Genomic DNA, 15448 nt, shown 5'->3' on the forward strand with positions numbered 1-15448 from the left:
TGCCACACGCCAGAATGCAAAATGCCAAAACTTCGCATCCAGGCAGCCCGAGGAGGGGACACTGGGGAATGCCCTATGGATAGATTGGTCAAGGACATTTGCCTACGCCTTTCCCCCGATACCACTGATGCACAGAGTACTGAGCAAGTGCAGAGCGAGCAACATGACACTGATACTGGTCGCACCGCAGTGGGCGAGACAGACCTGGTACTCGCAGATCATGGAGATGACACAGTGTGCACCCCACAGATTCAGCAGGAGGAAAGATCTACTGTCCATGCAGAACGGAGAGGTACTGCATCCAGAGCCAGAGAGCATGAGCCTAGTAGCGTGGCTCCTGAGGACATAGAGTTCGCACATTTGAGACTACCAGAAAGCACCCTGAGGGTACTTCGGGAGGCACGAAGGCCCAGCACTCGAAAGTGCTACGTTGCGAAATGGAAAAGATTCACAATATGGTGCAGACAGGAAAGACTCCACAATAAGATGAAGAGGGACTCCACAGTGCTAAGGTACCTGACGCACTTACTGGAGAAGAACCTTAGCTCATCCTCGTTAAGAGTTCACTTGGCAGCGATAGTAGCCTACACAAGGGGAGAAACGTGCAGGAGCTTCTTCACATCACAGGTGGTGAAGAGATTCCTAGAAGGAGCGAAAAGGATCGCACCACCCAAGCGGGTGCCGCCACCTGCATGGAACTTGAACACAGTCCTAACGGAACTCATGAAAGAGCCCTTTGAACCACTTCACAAGGCCTCCCTAAAGATGCTAACTATGAAAACAGCCTTCCTGGTTGCGATAACGTCCTTACGCAGAGTAAGCGAGCTTCAAGCGCTGACGCTACAAGAACCATACATACAAATACACAACGATAGAGTTGTGATGAGGACTGACCCACACTTCATGCCGAAGGTAGTATCCAATTTTCACATGAACCAGTCGATACAGATACCGAGCTTTTTCCAAAAACCCACAACCAGCGCAGAGAGAGCTCTGCACACCCTGGACGCCAGAAGGGCAGTCATGCACTACATTGAAAGGACAAAGGGGCACAGGAAAACGAAACAGTTTTTTGTCTCCTTCGCAAACAGCTTCATGGGCAAAGCAGTAACCAAAAGGACCATTGCACGATGGATCGCACAAACAATCCAACTCTGCCACAAACGGGCAGGACAGGAACTGGCTGAGGGGACGCGTGCCCACTCCACCAGGAAGAAGGGCGCTACAATAGCCTTCCTGGCTAACACACCCATAGAGGACATATGCCTGGCGGCAACATGGGCTTCGGTGCACACGTTCACGAAGCACTACTGTGTGGACATACAAATGAACAAGGAAGCTCAAGTGGGACAGAAGGTGCTACAGCACATATTCAACACCCAACGCTCATCTTCCACCCAGCCGCCACAGAGATGAGAAACCGCTACAAAATCTATGCACAGCATAGTGAATCCAGAAAGATTCACGCTGCAAAACGAATAGTTTTCTTACCTGTCGGTGTAGTTTTGCAGCTTGAAGATCTTTCTGGATTCACTAGCGAACCCACCCACCTCCGCCAGAAAGATGAGGCTGGAGAGAGAAGAGGTGGTTAACTAAAGAATAGACTTTGAAAGTACAAAGCGGTAAATACAAACTAAGATGAACATTGCCATTACTTCGGAAACGAAAGAAACACGGAAAAAAAGAACCCGAAGATGGCGCCCAAGAGTGGGAGCTTCCGCAGGAAGCATGCCGACGTCACCGGAAATACACCCAAAAGGGGGTGTGACGCCGACGCCCACCTGGGCAAAGAGAAAAAAAAAAAAAAAAACAAAGAAAAGACTACGAATCCGGACCCAACCACAAGACCGCGGAATAATGCACAGCATAGTGAATCCAGAAAGATCTTCAAGCTGCAAAACTACACCGACAGGTAAGAAAACTATTCGTTACTATGGGGTGGGAGGTACCTCCCACCACAGCGACACAGGAACCATTATCATTCACTGAGTCTTATTTAAGGTTTTATAGAGCGCAAACCAGACCCGTGAGGGTATCAGAGCGCTTTACAGGTATACAAGAGGCATAGGAGGGTAGGATATCAAAGGGATACAAGGGTTATGTACATTATGTAGTCGTGGCTAAGATACCTCAACAGACTAATGCAGAATTTTCTGTGGACTCTGGAGGCCACGGGTTCGAATCCCATCTTCTCCACTAAACCTTTTATCCTCTTTGGTTCTATAAAACGAATGCAATTGAATTGGCTGTAACCAGTGTTTGAAATGGAAAAATAGAAGTGCAGGTAACCTGTCACAGTACCTCCTTGTTTCCGAGAAGTGCCGGTTCTTTCCAATTACAAGTATTACATCTCTCTTGAGAAGTGCCGGTATTCTTTCTCTCTCTCAAAATAAGAAAAGTGCCGGTACTCCGTACCCGACAGTACCAGCCCATTTAAAGCACTGGTTGTAACTCCTTTCACCGGTTGTAATCCTTAAACTGACATTTGGGCAGACGGACCACGGAGTGTACCAATTGGGGTTTGAACCTAAACACGCTGAACTCTGCAACTGATACTTTAGACCATAAGTCTACTTTACCAGTAATCATAACCATTCATTTTCTGGGAATACCAAGATCTCTTCATTAGTTGTGAGATGTTTCTTGCTTTACACTGCCATTGTGGTGTTTAGTTATTTATGGTGATAGACCGCTCAGAAGGTTGATGTGTGTAACGCAGAGAACTGGGCATAAAACCTATAGAGGAAATATGTTGAGTCCTTTTTAGGCCAACTCCGCATTTTAACCTTCTGTAGTGAATACATTTTTACTATTGAGTTGAGTGAAACTGTTTTCTGGTATCAAAGCACTAAGGTTCCCCACGGTTTCAGATCTGTTTAAAAAATAAATCTATTTATTAAAGTACCATGCCCCTATTAAGGGTTGCAAGGGGCTCATGGTATCGACATTCTCACAGAATAAACATCTGTGCTATGTAGAGCACATTTCATGGTGCAAGGGATGGTGTGGGGCCAGAAAATTGCCAAGCGCCCGTGAATTAAAAACAGTAAAATCTGACATAGAAGAAAAAAAGTTTTTTAATGTTGTACTTTACTTTCTGTGGACTCGTGTCAATATATTAGTGCCAACATTTCAGATTTGCGTCCCAAAATAAAAGCCGGTATGCGTCAGAGGACATCTGTCTGGAACTAGGGCGAGCAAAGTGGTCTCATTCTGCAGAAAGCCATCTGCTCTCACTGCTGAAGCAAAATGGGACATTTTGGATTGACTATGCCACACTCTGAATGTTTTGAGCACAGTCCTACTTTTTGGATAATAGCATGGCCTCCTTGCAAAATTATTTGTTAGTTCTGCCCCATGACTGTCTGACGTTGGTGTGTCAGGAAGGGTCTGTGCCCGAACATTGTTGTTAGAATGTTGCTTAACATAAGTATCGTCCTAAATATTGTCCACAAAAATATGGCTCCACTGAGGTTATGAATAGAAAAATTCCACCCTGTGGGGTGCACAAAAATACTTACGACACAATATTTCTGTGTACGATATTTTGAAATAAAACCGAAATGTTGAGTATCCGGAAAAAACATTGTCAGGATAGCGTCTGACATGAATTATGGATCATAAATATGGTCTTCAAAAATATTGCTGTGTTTATGTTTGATGATATTTCTGCATGATATTCTGACATACAGCTGTAGCTTTGATATAAAACATGCATTTAACTTCCTTATGTTGTTCCAGTAGAATGCACCTATCAGGGAGGCTGCCTGGCCAGTTACATTAGCATAGGCCCCTCCCTCCTGACATATTCTTTTGTACCTTATATCCCTTTCTAAGCCAAAGAACAGTTTACTGAAGGTTATACAAACCATACGACAAGCCTTGTTTGATTTTGATCACTGTTTATTCATCGTGCTCTATTTTATAAAATCGACTTAATCCTGACCTGACAACACAGTGCCCTCTTTTATTGTTAAGAAAGTTTTTTTTTCCCATTCTTTCTATTTTTTTTTTGTTTTTAGTTTCTTTTTCAATATTCTGTGAATTTGGCATTTTTGCTCTCTTTATTTTGGCTCCTCAGTGTTTATTCAAACACCTGAATTTCAAACTCGGATTGTGTGTGCATTCATGCATGTGAGAAGTGGAGGTAGGTGGTATAGGAGCTAGTAGAACAGACTGTGTGTGTGTGTGTGTGTGTGTGTGTGTGTGTGTGTTCTCTATCAGGGACTTGTATTGAGTATAAATGGAAGGAAACTAGCTTTGCATGTGTTGAGGGGTAGCTAGGCGATGTGGGAGGTAGGGCATCAGATTGTGTCTGTGGGGCAAGTGGGAGGACCTGACTGTTATTGGGTGGAAATTAGGTAGAGTGATTGTGTGCGCAGCAGGAGGTTGGTACAGTGAAAGGTAGAAGACCAGAAAGTATTCTGTGGGAACACGTATTGAGTGTGAGGAGGCAGAAACGTGTGTGTGTGTGTGTGTGTATTGAGAACAGGGAGGCAGGTACAGTGGAATATAGAAGACCAGCTTATACGGTGGGTGGAGCATGTGGGTGTGTGGAGGGGAATCATTTGATTTGTGTAGGCTTATTTTGAGGAGCTAGGTGTGTACAGTGGGAGGTAGGAGAGCCTTTTTGTGTGTGTTGAGCGACAAGTACTATATGTGATTGGAAAGAAAAATAAGTTGTGTGTCTATGTGAGAGTGTAAACAGGGAGGCATTTGTAACCGCTTAACCGCGGCGGTTCAGCAGAGTGGGTGGGGCCGCAACGGCCAACGGACGTGAGCAGCACTACGAAGGTAGTGCGCGCGACAGCCTTTGGCCGACAGAAGCACGCAAGAGGTTAATATATGATAGGAAAACACTCACTGTGTGTGGTAAGGAGAGTAATGAGACATAATGTTGTTGATGGAGAGTGTCGGGTACTCTTCAGGATCGACTAACCTATAGGGCAATCGGGCAGTGTCTGATGGGCTGGTCTGACAGATCAGTGTGTAGGGCAGCTTTTTAGAAGTTTGTGGACCTGTTTTATGGTCTGCTGGACCCGTATGTCTTTTGATATCATCACAAACAGGTTGATTGATGGGACCACGCATGCAATTACAAAGCATGCCTTTACAACGCGGTCATTAGCATAGGCGCGTCTTTACCATGCACGTCTTTACAACGAATGCCTTTAACACGCATATGCCTTTGCAAAGCATGATTTTACAATGAAAATTTAAGTATTTAGCAGGTAAGTGTCATGCCTCTCTCTCTCTCTATATATATATATATATATATATATATATATATATATATATATATATATATATATATATATATATATATATATATATTTGGAGGCATTATAGTTACCTGTGAAATACTTATATTTTCATTGTATAAACAAACATGCGTGGTAAAGGCATATGCATCTTTAAAAATAAATATGTATATTTATAGGTATTTTTATACACACACACATATATGTTTGTGTGTGTATAATTTTACATATTTATATTTAAAATACATAAATACATATGTATTTTTAATTAACATGTATATAGTAAAATTAATCTTTTTATGTATATATTTTTTATTTTTACAACACCAAACCCACCCTAAACCCCAAAAATTCCCTTGCCACCTAAAATCCCAAACCCACCCTAAACCCTCAAAATTCCCTTCCCACCCAAAACACCAAACCCACTATTAAACCCTCAAAATTTACTTGCAACCTAATAACCCATAGCCACCCTAAACCCTAAAAATACCCTTGCCACCCAAAACCCACAGCCATCCTAACCTTAAAAACGCACATGCATTTTTATACATATACACACCCTCTACCTCTAAAGGCGTTGGGCTTACCTGCGAAATACTTCGTTTTTTCGCTGTAAAGGCATATGCGTGGTAAAGCTTTCGTTGTAATGGAATGCGCGGTTCATGCTGCGTTGTAGATCCCCTTTCCCCCCACAAACATTGCTTACAGCAAGCTAAAATCCATACAGTCTTCTATAGGTTGCAAAACACTTGCAAAGTGTGTCTTTACAAGTTCAAAACTGGTCGATTTGCAAATGTGATCCATTTTTTTAGCTATCTGATTCGTGAAAAGGGCCCACTATTATTTTGGTGCCTGGGCCTATTTCGTACCTCAGTCTGACTCTGGTACTGTGTGCCTGTGAGCATGAGTCCAAGTATTGTGTGCTGGTTGGCAGCAGGAGAACCAGAAATGCATGTTTGTGCATCCGCGTACCCACAGTAAGTAGCGTGTTACCAATTCTTTAAACTGCCAGGTAACATCTTCCATAAGAGACAGCGGATCTTTTCTTGCTTGGTCAACAAGTCCCATTAAAGTCGAGATTGCAGCTTTACCATAATCCCGTTCAAAGCAGACTCCACCGCATTAATGACGGCACCCTTAGACACTTTAAAATGTTTGCGTTATCTTGAAGGGTTCATTTAGTGAAGCATTCCTCCTAGCGAGTATCTGCTTCCACATCCTGTCCACATTCATAAAAATTATTCTTCAATGGGAGGGAAAGGAAAATTGATTCTGCATTTATTCGAAAGAGTGCACGAAAGCCTGGGAGAAAACTGCTTCTTGTGTTGAATAAGTCACTAGCCAGGCTCTGTGAGGTTAACATTGGCAGAAGTTACTACTTCCTTAAGCTCCAGTTGTGTGGCAGTGGCCACTAACCAGTTGTGTCTTGTGCGCAGTAGACCATTCGTAAACCCTGAACAACTTCTGTGTTGTGGCGGGAGCAAAAAAATCCTGGGGCAGGGACTTTAAAGTGCGCATGCGCTTGGCGGTGAGGTCAAACCTCATTACACCGACATAGCTACAGGCGCGTTAAAGTAGAGCGTGGGCACAAATTTGCTTTGAAAACGCAGGTGTGCAGCCTATGTCTAAGAGTATTTACCACATTTGCTTGTTTACTCCACCTGTGACAGCTAGGAGTACAGATGTCCTCCGCTGTTCACAAGCCTTAAGGTATTAGCGCTCGCGCGGAGCCGCGCTGACTGACATTCATCCCGGCTTCACCAAGATGGTGTCCCTGAAAGCCAAGGCCTGATCAAAATGGATAGCGGATTCCCCCAGGGCAGCGTTCCTTTACGGGTGGAAACCACTTGGTTAGTATGAGTGACGTGCAGGTGAATCAAATAATGCCCCCGCAGCCGTCTGTCACCAGCAAGCGGCGCAGATGGAGGCAGAACCGCCAGGCGCGGGGGCTGTCGCGAAGGTCAAACCGTTTTATTTAGTGAGAAATTGTGTCGTTTGAGGAGATGAGATCTTCTCAGGCTTTAATAAGATAACTCTCAGGGGGATATCCCAGGCAATATCCGGCCAGCGTCCCCCCCCTCTCTCCACGGTTAAGTCATTTGAATGTAGAAAGGATTTCAAAGCTTGGAACAATGGGCTGCAGATGGCATTGTGGACAAATATACACTTCAACAAGTCATAGCCGTAATTTCTGCAGAAATGATGTTGAATATAAATTTTTGAGGTCGGAGAATCCGCTTTTGAGGACTGTATTTTGTGTTGCTTCGAGTGAAAGGGTTGTGACTGCTCCAAAGTGCGAAAAGAGGTGCATCTTCTAAAATGGAATGAGATAGGATGCGCTAGACACTATTCCTAGGCCATTCTCTGTTCACTATTGAATCACAAGTCCACTGGGCAAAGTACTAGCCATCACTGAAGCTCGTACCAGCAGCATTTAAGTGATAGCAAATTGCAGTCTCAAGCTAACGCAAGTTCAAAAAGTATCCACAAAGCAGAAACCAGCTCAATGCCAGTTGAATGTTGGTGTGAAAATGCGAGACTTGGAGGCCCGTTGGCACAACCAAAAAACAATCTCTAATGTAGAACAATGTTTATTAAATTCATACTCTTGCTGTTTGATTCTAATCCCTGTTTCCTTATTACTTGTGCACGATTTTTTAGTTTTCAAAGCCAATTTCATTTCCGTATTTTTTTGTTACTTCTTTTTGCACCCTTACCCAAGAAAAAAAATAACTATGGACCATATGTACTAAAGCATTGCTCCAGACACAAACAATGTAAAACCCCCTTTGGGACAGCATGCCCTATATTCCCAATGGCATAGTTATTTCCTGTCTATTGTCAATGGTGCATTTTCTAGTGGACTGTCCAATCATTTTTATGCACTGATGCTGTGATGCTTTCTGATAAATTGAGGATGCAGTCCCAAAAACTAATTGACAGTCAAGAGCTCAAGAAAATGGCTGGGAGAAACATGATAACTGGGGCTTAATGTTGAGATGGTGTTAGCCTGTGTCTATTTACATATGTTTTGTCTTGGTGTTTTGAGTTATTCGTGCTTAGCTTTGCCACAAGTAGGTCAATGGTACGGGACCCTTAGAGCTTCCAATTGACCTTCCGTATTACCTTTCAGCCACAGTCCAGCACATAAGTACTACCTGGCGACAGATCCCATTAGCGGATCCATTTACCTCTCGGACACCAACAGTCGACGGGTCTACAAGATCAAGTCTACCACCGATGTCAAGGATGTCATCAAGAATTCAGAGGTAGTGGCCGGGACTGGAGATCAGTGTCTTCCCTTTGACGACACCCGCTGTGGAGATGGAGGAAAGGCATCCGAGGCCATATTGAACAATCCAAGAGGTAAACAGTGGTATTTATCTTTGTTTAAGCCCAACAGATCAGTATATGTTTTGCCCTAACTTAAATGTACTGTATTCTGCTGAACTGTTTCCGAAGGTATCCATGCGGGCAATTTGTGTGTTTGTGGAAATTTGGGATGACAAGGACATCCGCCAAGCGGTTTTCATTCAGTCACGAGCCCCTATTCCATTTTAGGGTCCCTCCTTGGTGACCTCGGGATGGTAGTCGATGGTGTTTGTGTGAGTCTACGGGTCCAACTTAGTTTATCAACTGTATTTGACACACTCCACCATCGACTGCGTCCGTGCATGCTCCTGTCTCACTCAAGGAATTTGACTGTTTATTAAAGATTTCTCTACCTTCGCTGTCGGAGAACCCAAGTTGTTGAAATGTGACCAGGAAGGCCCCTGGCCTTTGGTGTTCCACCATCGTTGGTTTATACTCTGTTGTTTCGTCTGTGCTTAGTACCCATTGCCCATGTACATGTGTTTTTGTTTGGACATGCTCCTGGGTGGTGAGCACATTTTGCTGTGGTTTGCCACAGGTACAGCAGACTCATCAGCTTCACACTTGATGGACTGTCTTCAAGATCCAGGTTACTGAATGCATTTTAATGACCTAAAATCTGGTGCTCTCAAAACAGATATTGGCATGTTCGGGAAACATAAACCATTTGGCAAAGCAATTGCATCCTAGTTTCAAAGGGGAACTTGTATTTTACAAGTGAAAAATGTATTGACTTTCCAAGAGAATGTATCACTGTTGCAACTGGTTTTGAGTTGTGGTATGGCTCCTCCTTTCAGCTACCCACACATTTGGGAGTAATTTCTTACTTGTCTTTCCTTCACATAATGACAGCTGTTTCTTATTTTTTTACGTGCAAGTTACATGGGTGTAAAAGCCACATTTGGTTGCCTCTGGCCTAGATATGCAGAGTGCTGATGGGGTAGAATGCACATGTCCAACTGTTGTTGACGGTCTTCAGCGGACAGCACATATCTCCACATGTTGGCATGCACTGGTACCTCAAGATTAAGAGGGTCCATTGGAACACAATCTGCGCCACCCAATGTGTATCTAGTGACCAAGGCTCTGTGTGTGCCCTCTCTCATCCTAGCCACTAAGTACAGTCATCTGCCCAGTGCTCGTTTCAGATCCTGTTTAGGCCAGAATATCCAGTATGGGCCCCTGTGGTCCTTCATTGTGGCCTATGGTCTTGGGAGTGACCGGGATGTCTTGTTGCAGAAGCAGATTTTTTTTTTTTTTTTTTAATGCTGATGATATGCTTGTCAATGAAATGCAGATTTTCTGTCCCTGTGGTTCCTTTTGTGATCCGTTCCCATGCCCATTCTGGCGGGATGGTTATGTCAGCCCTTAGCAGTAGTAATTCTCAGACCATTTGCAGGATGGATTTGGGGTCAGAGATGAGTTTGTGTATGTCCACAAACATCCATCCAATGAATCTTAGAACGCCTATTTCCCATCACGTGAATGGGATTTGCTACTGCGGATTTCGCCATGCGTGCGGCAGTCGGGATGACTTACCCTCCAGGAATTCCTTGATTTACAACAAAATTTACCTTTTTGAAAAGTGCTCAGGGTGTGGGGCCATAATGACGTTCTATCTTTTTGGCTCTCTGGCTTCGTCATAAGTGAATAATTGCCGAAGACGTATTACTGTTAAGCCACGCTCTTTGGCGATCACAGCCAGAAAGGACACTTCTAATTGTAGGCTAGGCCTGCCTTTAGCAAGTAAGGTAGGATGTGATGAAGTGATAGCACATACACTCAACAATCTATGTGGAATGGGAGTATGAAATCGAAAAATTGGCCAAATCGATCAAAAGACATTTCTGACCATTTCACTCTTTTCGTCATAGTAGTAAGGATCGCATGCAAGCGCCTGCACGTGCACGCACAGCTCACCTACCCACCTATTCAGTAGATGTAGGCACAGTGAGGGAGGGTGAAAGGGGTCAGCTCGTGAAAATGCTTCCTAGAGCATCCACCGCCACAGTAGCCCTTAGCAGTCCCCACCGTCTGAAAGCTGTTCCCCCACCTGTTGGTGGCAGCGCCTGAAAGTTGCCTGGCGACCAGGCTCGTGGCACTGCAGTGAGCACACCTGTGCCCACCCTCGGCTGAGAGCGCCCCTCGCCCTGGGCTGCAAACTCCTCTCTTTAGCACCTGCGTGTGTGTGTGGGCAGCAGAGAAGCAGTAGCTTCTGTAACCCAGCATGCATTCTGTTGGGTCAATGCCGAGCTGTTTATTGGGACTATCAGAATCCTGCTTTCCTTTGGCATTCCTTGTCGCGGCATCTCAGAACTGCCAGTGTCAGTTAAAAAAAACTGTAATTTATAATTATATAATATACATACCACTAAAAATTATAGTGTGTGTATATATATCTATATATATATATGTGTGTGTGTGTGTATATATATATATATATACATATATATATATATATATGTATATATATATATATATATATATATGTATATATATATATATATATATATATATATATATATATATATATATATATATATATATATATATACATATACATATTTAAAAAAACAGGATATATATCAGTATATCTGCCGGGTGGACTAGTGAGTTGAACGCTCGCCAGTGAGATTTGAAAGGGGTTGTAGTTCACGATGTAGAATCCTGGCAATGCCAATGCATCCTTCTTAAAGTCAGTAAATGAAGTACCATTTCATTTGGGGTGATAGTAACACCTGCTACTTACAGTGCTTGGAAATGGAAAAGTGTTGGATGAAGCACTGTATGAGAAGATATTAACTATTATCACAATTATTAGAACTATTTTTAATTTGAAACTTAAAAATATCCAAAAACAAATAAAGGCAAGAATTGTGATCAGAAATAAGGATGTGTACATTCATACACTGTGTTGCTTTCTGTGAAAAGTTCTACTACTGTCAACAATGTTTGGAAAATAATATATAACACTCAAGATAACAAGGTAAAAAAAAGTAAGAAGCCATCCGCATGATGCAGAAGCCGTTGTGTGTTCTGTGAGTGTATAAATACATCAGGCAATAAAAATATAAGTTGTGAGCTCTCCCCAAACACAAAATGAAAGGCAGCTGCTTGGGAAAGCGAGTGGCTGAATTGAAGCAACTGTCGAACCCTGTGGATGTCGCTACCTCTTTTAGTGTATTTGACACACGAGAACACGAGTGCGGAACCCGAGCCTCGCGCACATCTGGCCCAGCGTAGGCCGGAGTGTTGGAATTCCAGCTTAAAAGCAGCGGTGCAGTCAGACGCTGCCAGGGGTCAGCTCGCCTGTCCCTGGGTCTGCTCGGCTCTGTTATGCTTCATTCACTCATCACTGCCTGTAGGTGCCTGGGGCCGGGCCCTTTCAACAAGGAAAGCATCCTGAGGCGGAGCCTTCATCTTGGGGGTGGCCCCGAAGAAGGCCTAGGGCGGCGGAGCTTTGTCGAAACGTGCATTGCCAAAGCCAGCAGGCTTTTGGTATGTATAGTGATCAGAGGTAGAACTGTGCAGTCTTGCCAGCAGCAGGGCAGGCTTCCCTCGTGCACATGGGGCAGGTTCAGCGTGCAGCCGCCGTGCAATGCACGCACAAGACGCATACAGTCCATAAAGCAGCATTACAAATGACAACCGACTACATCACCTTGCTTTAGATAACGGGGTATTGTGTTATCAATTCACAGGGTGTTTCAGATTACAGCAAGATATTACATGGATGACTTAATGCTGCATCAGATTACAGAGGAGATAGATTACAGCTCTATGGTAAAGGACTTTGTTCTTCTTGTTTTATCCTACATTGAACTTCAAAATGAGGTTTCTCTGACTACATTACCATGCATTTGATTTCAGAAGGACCACCTCGTCAGGTACACGGTGTTCAGTATTTACCCATCATTGGCTTAGCCAAGATTATTTCCACTGCTTTACTGTGCCTTAAATTACATAAAAAGGCTAAATCCTTGATTAGTGACCCTGAACGGAAGGTGTTGCCTTCTTGCGAGGTACAGTTGCAGGAAGGACAGCTGCCATTTTCGAGGGAGGACTGTCGAAGTAGACCTCACCAAAGCCTACCGGTGCTAGGGGTTCGCCCTTCTTTGCGCACTAGTCCTCAGACCAATACGTGCATCCGGCAGTTGAGAGCTAAATGTACATGCACGTATTCACAATTTGCACACTGACTGGTCTGTGAGCGTTTGTGCAGTTTGTGAAGCGAATTGTTTACTAACAGGTGGCATTGCCAATAGTCCATTAGTGGTGGGTCTCAAAATTACCTGCTTAATGAATATTAATCAGGCAGGTCGCAATTTGCGAACCTCTGTGATTGGCTGCGGTGCAGGAATCTCCATCCCTGCATTTACATTCTCAAATGGGATGTTTCTTTAATAGCCCGTTCACCATGTATAAGAAAGATGCTGCTTTCAAAACAAACGTTCCCCAATTTAGGAAGACATTTCGGGAGCCTTCGGATCACTGCCCGCCCTCCTCCGAGTCTGCTGACGCAATTCCTATTTGCGAATCAGTTACTACCCCAACTTGATGGTTAGTAACTGATCAGTGGTTTGTGACCCCAGTTATGACCCTAAACCACTGATACATAACTTGTCAAACCACAAATAGGAGGAGGATGCCCATTTTCACACCCCTACATATTTTTGATTCCGAAAGGATCGCAAATGCCCCTTAATGAGTCTGAAAGGCTTTTTTGACCAGGAAAAGGACTTTTGTACATTGTAAAAAGGCCTTTTGTGGTTGCAAACTTTGCTATTTTGCAAGTTGCAGGTTGTTCAACCACAAAAGAGCTTAGCACATCTGTCCGAATGTCCTTAAGATTACTGTAGTGTAGGTCAAACACTTCCATGTGTCTAACACTCAAGATACAACTACTGTCCCACACAGTGTAGTCCGAACCAGGGTACAAGAAACCCTTGAGGTGCGAGTCAGGTGAGAACCAGAAGGGTGGAGGTCATTGAAGTTGGGAGCAACCCAACCTGGAAGGAAATCAATGAGACATGGAACTGGAGACACAATGATGAGTAACTGCACTCAAAGCGAAGTAGGCTGGACCAAAACAATAGATCATTGGCAAAGAACTAGAACCACTGAACAAGCCAGATGAGTCGGATCCTTCTGGCATTTGCGGAACAAGTCAGGCCTCCAGAATCTGCACCTGCATTAGGGTGCTACGTCATAGACGGAACACTCACACTACAGCAGGCCAGAGATGCTTAAATAGGCATGTAGTCATGACACAAATTTTCAGATCCTCTAATACCTCAGACTGAAAAGTAACGTTGACAGAGTTGGCTCCGGTCAGCTGGTATGTCACAAGACCAAACCCCCAATTTGCAATACCCCGCAGAGACCACTAAACCCTTCACTAAACTGAAAAGGGGTTGACCAGCATGGTGCATAGCCAGCCCTTGCTTCCCACCCAGCGTCAATGGAACTCAACCGTAGGGAAATCTTTCTTATTGCATACCACCTCGCGTTCACTTGGGTCAGGGGTGTCCCTGGGCACCCAGTTCACAGAAGACCATTTGTATGAAACTCATAGCCACAGATTCACACGTTAAACTAAGAGTGCTAAGAGGCCAAGTAACTGACGAATGTAGACAATATTAAACAAGCATTAGCAAATGCAATGCGTGTCTTGCATTTTTAATATATGCCTGTAATACAGAGATTACCCCACACTGTGGCACCATTAGAGCATGCAAGTTAAATTGTAGTAACTTCCATATATGTCAAGAAAGCGTAAATTTTACGAATTGTCAAGTATGTAAACATATTACCAACCATGACATGCCAGTGCTTTGTGTAGCTAATGGATGGCATTAGCACTTTACTGTAGCCAGACGCTAAACAAATTACTAAAATGGATTAAAGTGTTCATTACTCGCACAGCAATAGATTAAACAAGCATTAGCAGGGCAACTCTCTCGCTTATCTTTATGTACATTTGATACCAATTAGCATTGCCAAAGCTTGTTTAAAGTAATCATCAATGTGTGTCAAGCTCAAAGTTGTATCTTCCACATTTTTGCTACAGTTTTTCTAGTAACCTCTAGGTAGCACTGAAAGGCATGAAACCTGTGTGTAATCATAGCTATGTTTACAATGCCGTGTTTGGACCTGGACAAATGACAAAAAGCTCATGTGGGCAGGTCTATCACAGAAAGGGAGAAAAGCAACAAATAGGAGCAAGACAACTGAGATTGACACAAAAGCCATCCATTTTTAAGCAAGGATTGGCTCTGTGAAGTATGGTATACAGTGCTCTCTCCTAGATAGAAGGCGATTCATCTAATTACTTTAACCTGCAATTCTTTAGGAAATGCCCTGTTTCAAGGTGTCTGCTTGACTCTCAGTAGCAGGCTAGTCATTCACAGGGAGGCAAGATCAATCTACGAACACGAGGGTTAGTCCATCCTACTTACACAGTCAGTCACTGTGACACGATTCGCACTTTTAATATAGAGATATTATAGAATACAGTATTCACATTTCCCATTCCCACACTGAAAACATTTGCAGTTTGCTAATGTGAACAGCATGAGTAAATCATTTTCCAGGCTAGGAATGAGAACGAAGCATTCCAAAATGTGTAGGTGTCTAGAGGAAAGAGGTTTAATGCAGATAAAGTAGTTTGCCAATAGAGAAAAAAAGACCAGAGCAGCTGGAGTCAAATGTGTAATTTCACCATACGTGGTGCTAACGCGGGATTACTGGTTACTAATTATCTTACCAAATCCCATTTCCTGTCGACTGAATCGTTGGTACCTGTCTTGAGTAAA

The 15448-nt window shown here is 43.6% G+C and overlaps 1 protein-coding gene across 1 annotated transcript in view; it reads left to right on the forward strand.

Annotated features, from left to right (window-relative positions):
• The window catches only part of TENM4 (teneurin transmembrane protein 4), an 873376-nt gene that overhangs the window by 763888 nt on the left and 94040 nt on the right, over positions 1-15448 (forward strand). Inside the window, exon 23 of the mRNA XM_078658490.1 lies at positions 8395-8627. Within this exon, the coding sequence (XP_078514616.1) occupies positions 8395-8627 (233 nt within the window). The remainder of the gene's footprint in view (positions 1-8394; positions 8628-15448) is intronic.

The sequence above is a fragment of the Lissotriton helveticus genome, chromosome 8 (genome assembly GCF_964261635.1).
Source record: "Lissotriton helveticus chromosome 8, aLisHel1.1, whole genome shotgun sequence".
In the NCBI taxonomy this organism is placed as follows: domain Eukaryota; kingdom Metazoa; phylum Chordata; class Amphibia; order Caudata; family Salamandridae; genus Lissotriton; species Lissotriton helveticus.